General features: G+C 33.4%; 1 protein-coding gene across 4 annotated transcripts; it reads left to right on the top strand.

Annotated features, from left to right (window-relative positions):
• Positions 1–5,215: 5,215 nt before the first annotated feature.
• On the top strand, positions 5,216–17,052 carry LOC131633926 (protein ALWAYS EARLY 2-like). 4 transcript variants are annotated; one of them, XM_058904603.1, is made up of 19 exons: positions 5,216–5,376; positions 5,983–6,102; positions 6,812–6,910; positions 7,072–7,134; positions 7,481–7,558; positions 7,860–8,028; positions 8,735–8,991; positions 9,194–9,563; positions 9,707–9,784; positions 10,239–10,498; positions 12,013–12,297; positions 12,404–12,582; positions 12,693–12,975; positions 13,467–13,661; positions 14,830–14,979; positions 15,160–15,300; positions 15,385–15,597; positions 15,945–16,235; positions 16,396–17,052. In XM_058904603.1, the coding sequence occupies exons 2-19, from the start codon at positions 5,998–6,000 to the stop codon at positions 16,558–16,560; spliced, it is 3,381 nt and encodes a 1,126-aa protein (XP_058760586.1). In that variant the 5' UTR covers positions 5,216–5,376; positions 5,983–5,997; the 3' UTR covers positions 16,561–17,052. The 4 variants fall into 4 exon arrangements, with proteins under 4 accessions (XP_058760586.1, XP_058760588.1, XP_058760587.1 ...); XM_058904605.1 differs by having other exon boundaries at positions 9,191–9,563; positions 13,467–13,622; XM_058904604.1 differs by having other exon boundaries at positions 9,191–9,563; positions 15,160–15,267.
• Positions 17,053–17,344: the final 292 nt, after the last annotated feature.

Raw genomic sequence — 17,344 nt, 5'->3', positions numbered from 1 at the left:
TTCAACGTAGAATTCTTAGTTGTAGCAAAGTACCTGCAATTGGTCACTAATATTGTACTAATCCCAAAGAAGGATGGAAAGGCACACATGTCTGTTGACTACATGGATTTGAACAATTCTAGATTTTCAGCCCCAAAAATGGAAAACTTACTCTGATTATTATATAAATTAAATGTGGGGTTTAGGGGTTTACAGTCACCATTCACACATTGATGGATCAAAAACAACACTTTGATATCTTTCTTCTTATCTTGCTTATGTGTTTCTCATTGTGCATCTATTGCACATTCGACGAGAGGACTCACCCTGCTCTTTATCACTTCAAGAATATTTTTGTGAGATATTGGATCGAACTCTAGTATGGTCGAAGGGTAGCTTCTTGGCTCGACATGATTAAGCATGAAGTCGAAGGTTGTTCGCATGTTGGTGTCGAAGATGCTAGGGTTGTTAGCATGTTAAATTAGGTTTAGTGTTTAAACCCTAATTTGTTAAGTTAGCTTGTTTATTAAGTTGGCTTGTGTAATAGGCCTTGTGGAAAAAGCCCATTAGTTAGTATGTTAGGTTTTATTATAAATAGCATACTAGTCTCTCATCATTGCTAAGCTGCAAATCCTAATTTAGGGTGAGAGAGGTTATTTATTATTCTTTTAAACTTGTAATCTTGCTTTAAGAGAAAGTAAAAGAATAGCAGTTATAACCAATTCCTTGTGTTCTTCTTATCTTCCTTAATTCCCTATTATATTTTGTTCTTGACATTGTTTTTCACAACAATTTTGATAGTCAAACAAACATTTCATTTGTTTGCACCATCTGTCATAATTCTTCATATCAAGGACTAATACGTTAGTAAGTATTATATAATTGAAGACAAAATTCATGTCGCACACTAGGTGTTTGGTAGATCGAGTCAGACTCTTGATGCCAAATGTTAGAACTTGGAATCACTTGGTTGGTGAAAATTGAGGGTTTGAATGTGGAGAGTGGGAGAGAGATTAATTGAGGGTAAAAATATTTTTATTAACATTGATGAGGATGCCTCCAAGACATTTATACAACAATTACAAGTGGATTGAGACATAAGCAATAAGTCCAAATAACTGAAAAACTAAATTCTCTGACGTGTAACCGGTTACACGAAACCTATAACCGGTTACAACTACTAAAACTTCTAAGAATATTAACAATCATAACCAGTTACAACAATCAATTATGGTAATTGATTACTATGAATGTGTAATTGGTTGCACCAACTCCAAAATCACTTTTTCGTAGCTTCTTTAACTTTTTTACATACCTGTAACCGATTACAGCTCCGTGATAACAAGTTACAAAATCAAGGTAATTAAACTCAGATCGGACATTAAAGCAGTATATCTATGAGTTTAAGGTTATAAGGTTTAATCAGAGTCTAACAGGGATTAAACAGTTAATAGTGAAATATAATTAATATTTTAGTATATACAATAATAAATAAAAGGCTTTGATAATTTTATAAAATATAAATAAATTTCATTTAAAAATCATAAGTGATAATGTAACACTTAAATCTGGTAATACTAGTACATTATAACTATATTATACTATGTATATATTTATTCATTTTGTATGTGAGGAGTATACAAGTAGCTTGTTAACCATACTTCAAAAAAGCGTATAAGATATATTACAATATAGTATTAGAGTAGGGAACTTCTATGGTGAAGTTGTAAAAATGACTGCTTTGAAAAAGTTATTTGGGGGCGGATCCAGTGTTACATGAGGAAGTGCGATTCTCGTCCTTTGTATTAATCTAACGACGAGACTCAAAAAGTCAAAATTGATGAGCTTATTATAATAAAAAAATCGTAATCATCATCTTCAACCTTTAGTCGGGTCACTTTGACCCGATTTAAGACCCATAATACCAGCATGAAACCCGACACTTTCAAATCAATCTACACGTCAAAAATAACAATTAATTACCCAGAAACATCACGAATATCATCTACAATACATTTATGATTTTAATTTTGATTCAAATGATCTAAAACAAAAAACTTAAAATTAAAATTTTCAAAAACTTACATGTTACATCCCCATTGTGTTAAAGACTTTTGCACTGTGTTTTGGTTGGTTCATGGGATTTGCAGAAAAAACCTATTGCACAATGGGTTTGACCCTGACCTAGACCTTTCCAAGATGAGTGTTTTATAGCATCAAGTTGCCTTTTAAAGGAAAATCTCAACATCCATTTAAACTTAGTTAATTGAAGTAAATTTCAGATAAAATATATATTTGCTCGACTAAAAGCTTTGAAGAGAGTTGTTATACAGTTAAAGCCTGAAATGGTGAAATAGGGTTGAATCCTATATCTATATTGTTGATCTCAAAATTCCTATATCTATATGTTAATATGTGACAAAGAGATAATGAAAAGGGAAATGAGATTTGAAGATAATGGGAAGGAAAATGGTGATTTTGGTGGCTTTAGATTTCTTTTTCTTTTTTCTAGATTTTATGAAAAAGTAATAAGTTGGAGAAGGGATGGTTATGATGGAGTAAGAAGTGAGGTTATAGAAGAGAGAGTGATGTTAGAGATTTATGGGTGTACAATAAAACATGAAAATCTAGTTTTAGACGTAGAAGATAAAGATTAAAGATTTTGAATTATAAAACTAATAATTATTAATTTGATAAATTAAGCTATTTTTTATGTTTAAATAAGATAAAAAAAAATCAAAATGACACGTTTAGGGTTGTGTACACAGACCTACGAGGTACATATATGGTACACAAGAATGTTATACACCATTTAATCCTACGTGGTATTGAGTAAGTCAACACTATTTTTTGATTGGTCAAATTTATGACTTCACCAAAAAAGTTAATCTGATGACTTCACCTTAGAATTTTTCATTAGAGTACTATTCATAAAAATGAATGGCTCTTATACGTCTGCATGTGATTTATTGATGGGTTCATAGTTTTTCATGGGATTTGTTCCAATTTTTTTCATAATATCTTTTTAACTTCCAACAAAATTACAATCACTTTTCAAAAACGTGTTTTAGACTTTAAACACTGCATGTTTCATCCTCTTTGGTGTTCATTCTTTACCCTCTATTTTTCTTAAAACTCGACAAGAAAGTAAGAAATTTCATATTTTTTAACTATCGTAGACATCAACACCGTTTTTTGTTGCTGATTGTTCAAATCTGGGTAAATGGAAGGAAAAAATGGTTTAATTTCTCGAATCGAGAAACCGCTAGTTTTGATCAGCTTATCCGATTTTCATCTGATTTTTCGATACTTTTCCCAATTTTCATTCAAAATAGTTTTTACAATCAAATGGACCGGGCATAGGCCCAATTCTCGGTCCAATCGATTAAACTGACTGATCTGGTCCAGTTTTGATACCATGATTAAAAAAAAATTCTAAAATAATATATTTACTTAAACAAAAAGTCATTTATTTTAACCCTCTAATAGTATATTTTATGTTGGCTACAAGTTAAGAGGGGGAAAAAAGTGAGGCATTTGGAGAAGGGATTTATATGAAAAAAGAAACTTTTAAAATATTTTTTTTTTAAAATTGTGTTTTTATATACACAGATAAATATAAATATAAATAAATATTTATTATTATTATTATAATTTTAATTTTTAGAATATTATAATAACATATAACTTACGCCAGTCTTCCAAAACTTTTTACAATATAAATTTTGAGTTATTCTAAACTAGACAAATTTTACATAAAGGTCATGCTAAATATTCTTTAGAAAATTTGATTATTTTAATTTTTAATATTTTGATTCTATGTATTTTTAAAAAACTTTTTTTTTTAAACTCTTAACGAGTACTTTTTGAAATACTCGTTAGCATTTCCCTTTATATTATTAATAAAAATAAATCTTACAAATTAAAATTCTTCAATTGTTTCTACTATATTCTTTTTTTCTCTATCTCTCTCACACATAATCGAATATGGGTTTGATATGCATTTTAGTTGTTTTTTCAAGTTGTTTTGTGCTACTAATGGTCTGTTGTTTTGTTTTTGAAACCAATCGTATAATTTCATTTGATGTTGTATTATGTGATGTATTTTTTTTTCATCCTCATATTTGTGCCTCGATTTGATTGGTCAAAAATGACTCACTGCTTGTTGCAGCCCGTTAGTAACTTGTTGGCTAATGATTTTGTTACTTTATTGTTTGTCAAGTTCATTAATCATTTTTAAAATTTGTATTTACTGTTCGTTCATATATCACATTTTTTTATAATTTGGTTTCGTTCTAGGTGAATTTGCTCGATTGTGCACATGATGTATGTGCCTATCTATGAATTTAAATATATTTTTTATTTGAAATATATTTTGATTTTATTGGGTTAGGTACCATGTCCTTCAATTTTCCTTATTGTTTCTTTTCATTTTATTTATTTATGACATTGATTATAAACAAAAATAATAAATTAAGTTGACTGTATTTGATAATAAGTTTTTAAATAAAAAATTATAAATTAATATTTTTAAAATAAAATAATTTTATATTATTCAGTATAAATAAAAATAATTTAGATATTAAATAACACGATTTAGGAATTTTGGAATTGAACAAAGTATTGAAGGGAAAATTAAACAAATCAAATTCAATTTTTTAAAAATTTGGTCTTTATAGTCATATAATTAGTAAACAAAATATAAGAATCAGAACTGTTGATGAAAAATATTTTTGAGACTAAAAATCAATATGAAAATTTTTAAAATTATTATTTTTTAATTATAAAAGATATCAATTATGTTGTAATCACCAACCATTTAAAATATATATTCTCATTTATATACAATTAAATTTTTATGTGATGCTATTTTCTTGCGAAAGAAACTTGCAACAAATTGGTCAAAAGAAACTTACAACAAATTTGTTAAAAGAAACTTGCGATAGGTGATATCGGCAATACTGAAAATTTAGGGGAATCTTTGCAAAACTCAATTTTAAAATTTCAAATACAATCTCGTGTAACTGAGGGTACAGGTACACTCAATAATGAGTAGAATCTCAACGGTTGATATTAACTAGGGATAGAAGTGTTCGGTGGATGATAAGACAATACAAATCCGTATTCCCCCTCTTCATGGACGCGCAATGACGTAAATAACCAAAAAAATCTCATTGGTTATAGACACATTTTTATTCAAGTTTCGCGGCAACACTTTCTTTTTTATATATTTTTTTTTATATTTCATCCCTATTCCCTATCTTTCTCTCTCATTCTCTTTCTTTCTCTAAACCCTGTGCCTCTCTTCTTCTTTTCCCTCTCATCTCGTGCTGCTACCGGAATCGGATTTGCCCTACCGGCCGCTAGAACCAGAGAATCAGTTTCAGTCTTGGATCTGTAAGTTAGGTTTCGATTTCGAAATGATTGCGAATTTCCGTTACAGATTTTGTTAATTAATTAGATTGAATTTGTTTTATTATCGTTTCTCTTTGCGATTTTTCTTGATAATGTTGTTGTTTATTTCAAATTTAGCTCTTCGGTGCTTATTGTTAGTTGACTCTTGCTGTAATTTCTTTATCACAGTGCACTTGATTCAGCGTTTTTTTTTTTCGTTTTTCGGTGAGTGAGGGTTAATGTTTTACGTTTTTTTTTTTCTGGATGATTTGATTGTTGTGAATCACGAAGAGAATTTTTGAATCTGATGCGATTGTTGTGAGTAGATGTACTGCTTCGTTGTTTTTTATTTTAAATCTTGAGGCGAATCGAGTTGTTATTTATGATTTTAGTTTGAGGTGAAGAACAAAAGTCTTATACTGATTTTTTAGAATGGGAGGGGTTATAACATCCAACTGTTATTTTACTTATTTACATGTTAGCTACCATTTGTGAATTGCGTTGATGCTTTTGAAATGTGTGTTTTATTTTCTATAATTCGTATCGATGACCTCACTAGCTGAGTTTTTTAGGTTATATTGTTGGTTGTGACTATTTCTTTTGTTTCAGATATATAATTGATCAATGGCACCACCAAGGAAATCTAGAAGTGTGAATAAGCGGTTTACAAATACAAATGATATTTCTCCCGAGAAAGATGGAGTTGGATCAAGTAAAAACAAGCACAGGGTATGTGTTGATTTGTCATAATTTCTATTTCTAAACATCAAGCAATAGGGTATGTGTTGATTTGTCATAATTTCTATTTCTAAAATACAGCACTGCATCCTGCATGGTATCATATTGGCTCAATAGTTTCTATAAGAGTTGTGGCAGTTCTTGGGTTTCACTTGAAGAATAATATTTATGTCAGTATTAGTGTAGTTCACTAGATCAGTCTTATTATCTTATAAACTATGTTCCACTGGTACAGGAATTTGGCATTTGTTACTTCATAATACTAATTCAAAATTTCTTTTTTGAAAGTTAAGATGTTAGTGTGCCAATATGTATTGCATATAATGTATTTATTTATTAAAGTTTTCTATTTTGCTCGAAAACTTTGAAGAAAACACGACTACAAGAATCATTTATGCTTTGAGAGAGGAAATTAGTGAGAATGAACTTGAATTTGAGTCTTTTTCTTTTGTTTTTTAATAACATATTCCGTGGGTGGTTGGGCATTCACCAAACAAAGGATTTCAACAAATACATAAGCAAGTGCATTGTACTCATATATTCATTGGGTATAGATACAATTTAAGCAATTCACCAATTTGGTGTGAGTGTATCCATGCATCATATGAAATATTTCCTGTCCATTATAGTATGCACTTAAAACCAACAAGATTTTATCTCCTGTTTAAACCTCAAACTTTGGATTCTGTTCAATGCACAGAAGAAGAAATTGTCTAATAAATTAGGATCTCAGTGGAGCAAGGAGGAACTTGAGCAATTCTATGAAGCATACAGAAAGTATGGGACAGATTGGAAGAAGGTGTGCTTTTTTGTGTGTGTTGTTTTCTCTCTATCCTGCTTGTTCATTTCAAAGCTTGAGGACAATTTGGTTTTTTCTTTCATCTTCCTATTTTTATCGTTAGCATTATAAATTACAGTTCTTGTTATTCTCCTTTCATATTGATTTATTTGAATTTGCAGGTGGCTGCTGCTGTACGTAATAGATCCATTGAAATGGTGGAAGCTCTTTACAATATGAATCGGGTAAATCAATACCACAGTAACTTATTCTGTAGCCTTGTCTAATGGGCCTTATTGTATGCATTGTGCCTTTAGTTTAAGAAATCAGGTCTTGTCTGTGTTAGTGTATTTATTTTCGTAAGTGATTTGGCTAAAAATACTTATATGACACTATTACATACTGATTACTTGTTGTTCAATTTCTACTTATGGAAGCTTTGGATTTTGTTGTTCCTCCCCTCTTTCCTTCTTTACTGATATTGCTTAAAACAAGACATTATTGGATATCAAGCCATCATGAGCTGAATTATTAATGTTATGTAGATCTCTTGCTTTAAGTGCCATTGAAACCACAAGTTGTGATTAACAGGCATACCTATCTCTACCAGAGGGCATGGCTTCTGTTGTGGGCCTCATTGCAATGATGACAGATCATTATAATGTCCTGGTAAGGTCAACATTTTTTCTATGGTGTAGGTCGTTCTTTTTTCTATAACAAAATATTTTCAGAAAGAGGGGTGAATATATTCTGTTGAAAATTAAATTTAAAACCCTGGCATTATAAATGATGTATTTCATGCTTGAATTCAGATTTATATCTCTCTTTATGTTTGTTGAGACGGGTTGGTTTTTGGGGAAGCCGAGTTCTTCTGAATTCAGATTATTTTTCTATTTTCTTCTCATGATATGTTAAACTGGCTCTGAGTATGTATGTATGAGTTATAGTTTTATGGATTTGAAATTGACAGGAAGAGAGTGATAGTGAAAAGGAGAGCAATGATGCACCAGGATCTCGAAAACCTGTGAAACGGAAGCGTGAAAAAGTTCAGCTTAGTGTTTCAAAGGATCCTGTCCAGTCTCAGTCTGTAACTTCCAGTGATGGTTGCCTCTCTCTACTGAAGAAAAGGCGCATTGATGGTAAAATACACGTCATAGTCTCACAACTTTCTTTGTTTTATCCTCATCAGTTTAGTGCTCAGTTCACTGCATTCATTTAAAACGAAAACAATGCTTAGTTGGCAGCTGTCAGTAAAGCAGTACAGTTAGTTATAATCAAGAACATTCTAATGACAGTCAGTTGCAGAGTTAGTGGCAATTGTTATAAGTTATAAGAGAACTTGATAGTATAAACAGACTAACAGAGCTATGATAATCTTCAGCCTGTGTTTATAATAAAGCAGTTTGTACTGCAAACATTTCAGATTAAGTTCAGTATCAATTTACTTACAAAATTTCAAGATTCTCAGTTTCTTTATAACCCTAATGATACCTTTTCCACCAAAATTTCAGACCATGCATTACTTTCTCAATGTAGTCGGGGGTATTTCACAGTGATCATTTGTCTGGATTTGCTTCCCTATCTGAAAATTCCTTGCAGTTAAAAATTTGAAATTGAGTATTAGCAGTGGAAAATTTGATCTCTCTTAAATTTCCTCCCTCCCTTCCATTGGGTTTAAAATAGCATAAAATGTGAAGATAAAGTAATTACCTCTTAAAAAATAATCAATTCCAATTATTGAATATGCGTAACAGTTTTTATTATTTGGAACTGTTAGTTGTGCTCATATTCCTGGTAACATATTCTTCACCGGATTGCAAGATTGATGGCTATTCAATTAAACAGGTATCCAGCCTCGTGCAGTTGGGAAGAGGACACCCCGAGTTCCAGTTTACCACTCTTACAAGAAAGATGATAGGGAGAATTTTGTTTCACCTAATAAAAGAAGTTTGAAGTCCACTGCTGATGCTAATGATGACGAAGTTGAACATGTAGCTTTGACATTAACCAGGGCTTCACAAAGAGGAGACTCTCCCCGTTCTCAAACACCACATAGGAGAGCAGGGCAGAAGTCCTCTGTTGTTCAGAGCCGGGAAAAAATGGTACTCAACTGTCCTGCCATTACATAGTATTTGTTGGCTAAATTATTTCTTCTAAATGAGTATACATTCTGAATGTGTGAATACATGTCAACATTCAAATATGATCTCATGGAAATCATTGTGAATGTCTTGCTTATGCTTGATATACTAATTATAGTTTTAAGGTGATATATATATTTTTTTGTCATTTTTCAACTAGCAGCAAGTATCACAAACGACTCGTGCTAAGTACCACAATGTTCCCGTGGATGAAGAGTTTGTGGAAGGTAGTCTAGAAAGCAGGGGAGCTGAAAATGGAGAATATGCTAGAGATACTAGTTCCTTGATAGATATGGAAGGAACGAGCACCGCTGGAGTTCTTCTGAAGAAAGGAAAATTTTATAGAAAAAAAGAGAAAGTGGAAAATATTGGAAATGATCAGCTTGATGATGGAGGAGAAGCATGCAGCGGCACTGAAGAAGGACTTAGTTTTAGGTCTTTGAAAGAAAATAAATTGGAGGGTACTAATGAAAGGCTTGAGCAATTCTCTCCAACAAGTCAGCGGAAAAAAAGCCAAAAGCTCTTTTTTGGAGGTAATATTGTCACTAGAGATGTCTATGCAACCTGCGTTTCCTTTTCCTGCCTTAACCCTGGGGCAAGGTTACACAAGAAATAATTTTTCATTTACTTTCACATGTCTCTTTATTGATAATATTTTATTACTTTTATCAACCAGATGAAATCCACGCCTTGAATGCTTTGCAAACTTTGGCCGATCTATCTCTAATGATGCCGACATCTAAAGCAGAATCTGGTAAGAATAAAGTCGTTGGTGCTTTTTAGTGTCTTAGAATTTGGGTTGGGCCTAACACAACCCTACAAAACTGACTTGTAGGATGAGGGCTGCCCACCACTTGTAAACACATTTTTCAGGCCATATTTAATCAAGTGTGAGACTTTTGAACTCACCCTAAAGACTGGTCATCTTGAGGGTGACCCTAGGGGGTGGCCCCAAAAGTCTTGAATAGACTCATATATCATCTTAGAATTTGAGTTGAGTCTAACATAGTCTTACAAAATCGGCTTGTAAGACAAGGGCTGTCCACTACTTATATAAACATATCAGGTCATATTTCATGCAACTTGAGACTTCTCAATATAGTGTAACTGTATATGAGAGCAGAGAGAGAGAGAGAGAGAGAGAGAGAGAGCGCAATAAAAGTCAAAATTCTTTTAATTGATTATTCAACTCTTCCTTGCCCATCTAGAATCACCTGTCCAGTTGAAGGGAGAAAGAAAGACTGTTGTTAAAGATGATAAGTCTGCTTTACCTGAAGCAACTTCAACAAGTCATAAGAGAAATAAAGTTAGACTCCGTGGGGTCTCTGTAGCCGACACTTCAACGTCCAAAAAATCTAAACTCGGAAAGGATATAGCAAATGATACCAATGCTCTTTCTGAATCAAAAGAGCAGATTCCGTTTGCTGATAAAACATGGAAAAGAAAGCACAAGTCCACTCTTTCAAAGGTAAGTATAGATTATTCTTAAATTGTTTTATCCATTGCAATTTACGCCGTGTTTGGTTTGTTTATTATGTCTCTAAAACAATATCTCTCTTACTCAAAAGGATTATTGGTCAATGTTTTTTATAAACTATAGCAGGAACAACATGATTCAGTATACAAACAAGTATTAGAATATGATATGAATATAATTTATAATATCTATCTCGATATTCAAATTTTATTGATTATCTCTTAGGATTAGGTTTCCTATTTCTCAGAGTAGCTAATAGCGGCGCTATAGCGGGATAGCGAAGCGGAGCAGAGGCAGACTGCGAGCCTTAGTTAGCAGGGGCAGAACACTATAGCGGCTGCTATAGGGTAAATAGTGGAATAGCAGAGCGGAGTGGTTCCTGGCCCGAAGCGGTTTCTGGCCTGAAGCAATTTCTGGCCCGCTATCCTTTTTCCCTCTGAAAAACCATAATCCCTCTTCTGTCGTTCTTCCCTCTCAGCTGTCGTCTCCTCCCTCAGCCATTGTCTCCTCCCACTGCCCCATCATTTCATAATTTGATTTATGAATATTTTATTGGTTTTGAGTTATTTGTTTAATTTTACATTCAATATATGTTTATAATTATTATATGTAATTTGTCCAAAAAATAATCAAATACTGGTCATCCCGTCATATGCTATCCCGCTATCCCTCTTTTGGTTATTGTCATGATTAGTTTCCCTATTTGATTAGAATCAGGAGTCTCATATTACTATAGTAGTATGAGTGAGTTTCTTTTTAGTCTTTCATAATTAAGATGTTTGAACTCCTTAATGGAAGCTTGGTTTAGATGTCATTTTTTCCAATGGTAGCTTTCTGAGGGGAAGCTTTTCATCTGTGTGAATTTTAAAAGAGATTATGTGGTGGATTCAGAGGGTCCACACTTATATAGACAGCTTTACAGCTATCACCTACATTTTGTGAAATCAGTAGTCCGTTCATAAAATACTGTAAATCTTAGTCGTTGGGAGAATTTGGGATTGAGTTTTTAACTGTTAAGTGGTTATCACTTATCATTGACCATTGTGAATACTTTTTTTTTTTTGCCTTTTGATATAGCTATTTAGTTTGTCCTTTGTCGATAGTTGAACAACATTAGGTTATCCGCTTCTATTCTTTGATCATGTGCTGGTTATGTTAAACTCAAGAGTTTAAACACAATTATGATTCTGACAGTAATTCATGATTATAAATACACAAGGCTTAGGTTTAGTCTCTCAAGCAACTCAAATCACCTTATTCAACTACATTATATAATATATGTCCAAATGTCTTTGCCTTCATTTTAGACTCAAGAGTTTAAACACAATTATGATTCTGACAGTAGGTCATGGTTATAAATACACAAGGCTTAGGGTTAGTCTCTTTAGCTATTCAAATCACCTTATTCAACTACATTATATAATACATGTCCAAATGTCTCGGCCTTCTCATTTTAGAGGATGCCTTATAGCATACTTATCAGAGTTGTTGCACATTCTTTGCAGGTTGCGGATGACGGGAACAAAACGGCGATTAAAGGAAAACACGCTGATCAGGTTTTTGCCTCACCAAAACAATTGAAGATGGTCAAACCATCAGAAGTTGTCTCGCGTGGTGATCAGAAAGGTTTAGCAATATCAACCGCTGAAATTCCACTTTTGAATGAAATTAGTTCACCAATCAAACAAAGAAGTAGACGCAAGATGATTTTTCAGAGACCATCCATGCCAAAAGAGAAGTCTTTTGAGAATATATTGAAAAGCCAACCTAATAATTACTCTACCCAAAAGGTTCAAGCTTTTTCCTAGTTTAGATTGACTCTGCCTTCTAAAGCATTGAGTGGCTTTAAGGTTTCATTTTTTTTGTAAATATTTAAGTTTTCTTTTTAACTTGTAGGAAAAGCTTTCCAGTTGCCTGTCATCTTCTTTGGTTCGCAGATGGTTTACTTTTGAATGGTTTTATAGTGCACTTGATTATCCATGGTTTGCCAAAAGAGAATTTGTGGAGTACTTAAACCATGTGGGGCTGGGGAATATCCCAAGGCTAACTCGTGTTGAGTGGAGTGTCATAAAAAGGTTTGAATTCAGTTTTGGTTACTATTCTTTTCTGCCAAACCTTGTGAATTGTAAAGTACGTAATTGTAAAGGACCTACTTGACATTGTAGTGTTACACTTGTTTCTGCAGTTCCCTTGGCAAACCACGCAGGTTTTCTGAACATTTTTTACATGAAGAAAGACAAAAACTTGAACAGTATCGAGAATCAGTGAGGAAACATTATTCTGAGCTGCGGACTGGTGTCAGAGATGGACTTCCGACAGATTTAGCGAGACCATTATATGTTGGACAACGAGTAATTGCCATTCACCCCAAAACAAGAGAGATTCATGATGGTAGTGTGCTTACTGTTGACCATGACAAGTGCAGGATTCAGTTCGACCGTCCTGAGTTAGGAGTTGAATTCATCATGGTATTATGATTTATTTATTAAATAGCAATTTTAAAATAGTTTTAAGCAATTCTTCAAGGAGTTTAAAATCATCTTCATTAGTATACATATATATAAACAATCTTTACATGCTGTAATATTGTAATAATAATAAACAATAATAAGCGGTGTTTTGTGCTATTCTGCTAGGCATGGTGTCTAGAAAAAGGTCTGACCTATTCTAGGTTATTAGAAGCTGGCATTACCTTGCATTTGCCAGAGGCTAATTCTAACACTTTAACCCAAGGCATCTTGGTTACTCATGAGTAACTCTAAGCACTATGTCAAGGCTTTTTTTCCTCTCATAATTCCCCCCGTCCCATTTAATGCAATTTCATTGAGAAATGCACTCTATGTGCCCCATCTACTAAAAGCCAACAATCTAAAGCTTTTATATACATTTTCTTTTGATTGTAAAATCTGACAACGGTTTCCAAATTTCATGTTTTTGATGAGTGTGATTTTTGGATCAGGACATCGATTGCATGCCTTTGAATACATTAGATAATATGCCAGAAGCTTTGAGGAGGCAGATTGGTGCCAGAAAAGCCTCTTTTATAACTAAAGAACCACAGATTAATGGAAATTCAAGTGTTGGGGGATGTGAAATGCATTCCTCACCTGTGAAGGTACATCTCTCTTCAAGTGCTTCAGTAAAGCAAGGAAAGGTTAGATGGCTAACGAATATCAATATGCATTAATAGTTTAATATTAAGCCCCAGAATTATGTTTTTGGTGCTTATGCTTTTACTTTAATAATTTTTACTCTGTAGTTGCTATTTTTAATGACCAACTTTAAGTTTTGTTCCTTTGGCTTGAAGTTTTGTTCCTTTGCTTTTGTCTAAAAGACAAACCTTGACATTCATCAACATTGTTTTGCACTGCTATGATAAACTGGATGAATTTTCTACCCTATGATATATTCTGACATCCTGAAGCTTTATTTGGGAGTTTGGAAGGAAAGGAATGAGAAATTTGAGGTTTCTTTTTCTTCATTTGACCCAAATCCTTCAATATAGAGGAGCTCATAAAATATATTGAAAGACGACTTAGGAGAGTTTTGGAAGGTTGGAGTGAATTTTTAAATCCTTCTCGTATCTTCATAATACTCTCAAATTAACTATAAAGTATTAGTCATATATAGCATCTTCTCGCCCTCTCCAAAAACACTATTCTAAATAAGGTGAAACACCATGAAAGACTTCCCTTCATTTCTATTCCTATTCTCGCTACCATGTCCCCTCCTTCTTTCTCTCCTGACTGTCAAACAAAGCCTAAGACTTTGTTTGCGAGTTTGGAGGGGAGGGGAGGGGAGGGGAGGGGAGGGGAAGGCTTCCGAAAACGAAATTTTTAAAAAAATATAAGAAAATATTTAAAATTTTTTGAAAAAATAATTTTGTTTAGAGTGATAAAAGTGTCAATATACTTGCTATATTTTTAATTTTTACAATACTATAACAACCTAAAAGATATTTGGAAAATTTATTTAAGTCCTCCAAAACCCTCCTTCAATACAATTTGAGTTCCCCCATATTATGGGGTTTTTTGTGTTATGAATAAAATCGAACCCTCCAAAACCCTCCTACCCAAAATATTTCTATTCTTTTCACCCAATCTTTCCTATTTTTCAAAGCGCTCCCCTCCCCTCCAAACTTGCAAACAAAGCCTAAAGGAATGTCTTAAAGGTCTAGTAGTGCTTCTATTGAATCTTACATCCTTTTCACATGGTTTATTAGTCCTAATTTTCACTGCCATGGCACTGTTGATTCAGTAACATAGAAGTATTACCTGTTCTACAAATAATTTTAATTGTACAATTTCTTTAAAATCTTACAGGCGGATGCTAACCATGTCACTTCCCAGACCAATATTGATAACCTCTGCGCTCAAGCTGCTTGTGCTCAACCGTCTCAAGTGATGCAACATCAAGCTAAAGAAGCTGATATACATGCACTTTCTGAACTAAAGCGTGCTCTAGATAAAAAGGTTTATTTTTCGTTGCATTTGTGCTCCCAAATTAATATTTTTTGTACAGTTCTTTTGGAAAATGTTATGCTTCCCGTTTTCATCTAGGTGGTTTGATAAATCTCAACTGGATTAATCTATCTTTATTAAATTTTCCGTGTTTATAAATAGTCTTCTTACTTTTTCGAGATGCTCTTACAGGAGACAGTGCTAATAGAACTTCGAAATGCAAATAATGGCATATTGGAAAACCAAAATGGTATAGAATGTTTAAAAGATCCCGAAGGTTTCAAGAAGCATTATGCCACGGTACTTGTAGAGCTAAAGGAAGCCAGTGGACAGGCATGTGGCTTCCTTTGATTATTTCTGTGATTAGAGCATTCTGCGTTTGTCTTGGAGCAGCATTTGATTGATTATATTTTTCAGGTTTCTGATACCATGCTTCAATTGAGGCAACGCAACACCTACACGGACAACTCTTTCCCACCATGGATGAAGCCCAAAGCTGATTTTGAAGTTCATGATGATCTTCCTAGTGTGTTGGATAATTCTATGACACAAGAGTCTAGGTCAACTGTCATTGAAATTGTTAAAGGATCTAGGCTACGGGCACATGCAATGCTGGATGCTGCATTTCAGGTATGAATGGTCTGAGGATCTTATGCCTCCTCTGCTTTTGCAGTCATTGTGAAAACTATGCTTAAATGATATTTTCACATCTTGTTTCCTCCCCATTTTGGTGATCTGCAAGCATTTATCTGTTCTTTTATCCTAGCAAATTATTCTCATTTTTCATAAGGTGGTATTTACTTATTAAACTATAATCCCTGGTGTTTGTTTCTTTAGCCGCAAATCTTAGAATGATCACAGTAGACATAAAGCTCTAGGCTATAGTGATACAGACACATTACACCTGACATCATTTAGTTACGGATTTAAGCTGTCAGTCTAAAGAACTTTTGACACTTTTTGATGCTATAATTCAGGCATGGTCTCAAGCCACAAAGGAAGGTAAAGATGCTATTACGAAGATTGGACAGGCATTGGATTCTATTGATTATCAACAGTTATCCTCTAAGTACAGGTTGCCTGTGATAAGGTCTCAAGATCAAGTGAATGGCAGTTTTTATCAGCATAATCAATCAACTTGCAAAGTATCTGAACCTTTACTTAATGATGCATCTGGTCCCAAACTGCATAAAGATTCTGACGAAGTTGATTTTGAAATACCGTCAGAGCTCATCACTTCATGTGTTGCTACATTAACCATGATACAGGTAATTAAGACCCGTTGAATGCGGCCCATTTCACAATTTCTGCATCTGATCGTAAAATTAATGTATGCCCTTTTTAAAAGAGTTTTGTACAACATATATTGATATATGCATTATTGAATAAGCATTGCTTTAAAAAAAATAAATTCTGCTGAACTTGCAGAGTTGTACAGAACGGCAATACCCTCCAGCAGATGTGGCTCGAATATTAGATTCTGCTGTTACCAGCTTGCAACCATGCGATCCTCGAAACCTTCCTATTTACAGAGAAATTCAAATGTGCATGGGAAGAATTAAGACCCAGATTTTAGCTCTCATCCCTACTTAGACTTGATCTTTTTGCTCCAGGCTATTTAGCTGTATATAGGGAGCCTTCTCGTACCAGTTAACTGGTTTAAGGGAAAGTCCCGGAGCTTTCGGAGGGATTGACTATCTTGCGGCTGCTAGTCTATTTTGGGAGGGGTGTTTGTCTACTGAATGCCATGCTGCTGATACCTGGTATCAATACTAGAGAGCAGGTTATTCGTACTTGCTGAACTGTATAGTTTGTATGGCATAGGATCGCCTTCATAATTTGTATTTTTTATGAAAAAAAGTATTTGATTGATTAAAAGCAGCAAAAGCTGCTTAATAACCACGGCAAGATCAATGCGACCACCCCTGTCATTGGTCGTAGTATGCAAGAGCTGCTGGATAGGAACTGTCACATGTAAGTTATCCACACTTGATGTGAAGATAACATAATAGCTGATTGGCTAACAAACTTTAGTTTTACCATGGATTATTGGATTTTTCTTATTTTGGAAACGCTCTTGGTGAATTTCGGAGTCTTTGTGACAGTTTTAGGACTTTATGTTTAAGAATGTGCGTCTTAGTTTTTTTAAAAAAAAAAAAAAAATTAATATTACTTTTATTCCGTTTTTCTTCTAACATATCTTTGGTTTACTCGCGTTTGCATGTTTTGAGGTCATTTTTGATAGAATATCAATTAAATTAGCTCAAATACAATTACTGAATAAAAACTTATTCAATAGAGTTATTTTATTTTCTCCAAATAATATTAGTGTTAATTTATTTTTAAGGAATAATGTTTTTCAGAATTACATGTCATT

This window comes from Vicia villosa, unplaced genomic scaffold (assembly GCF_029867415.1).
Source record: "Vicia villosa cultivar HV-30 ecotype Madison, WI unplaced genomic scaffold, Vvil1.0 ctg.001190F_1_1, whole genome shotgun sequence".
NCBI lineage: Eukaryota > Viridiplantae > Streptophyta > Magnoliopsida > Fabales > Fabaceae > Vicia > Vicia villosa.
Note: the sequence above shows the minus strand (reverse complement) of the source record. Positions and strands in the feature narration are given on the sequence as shown.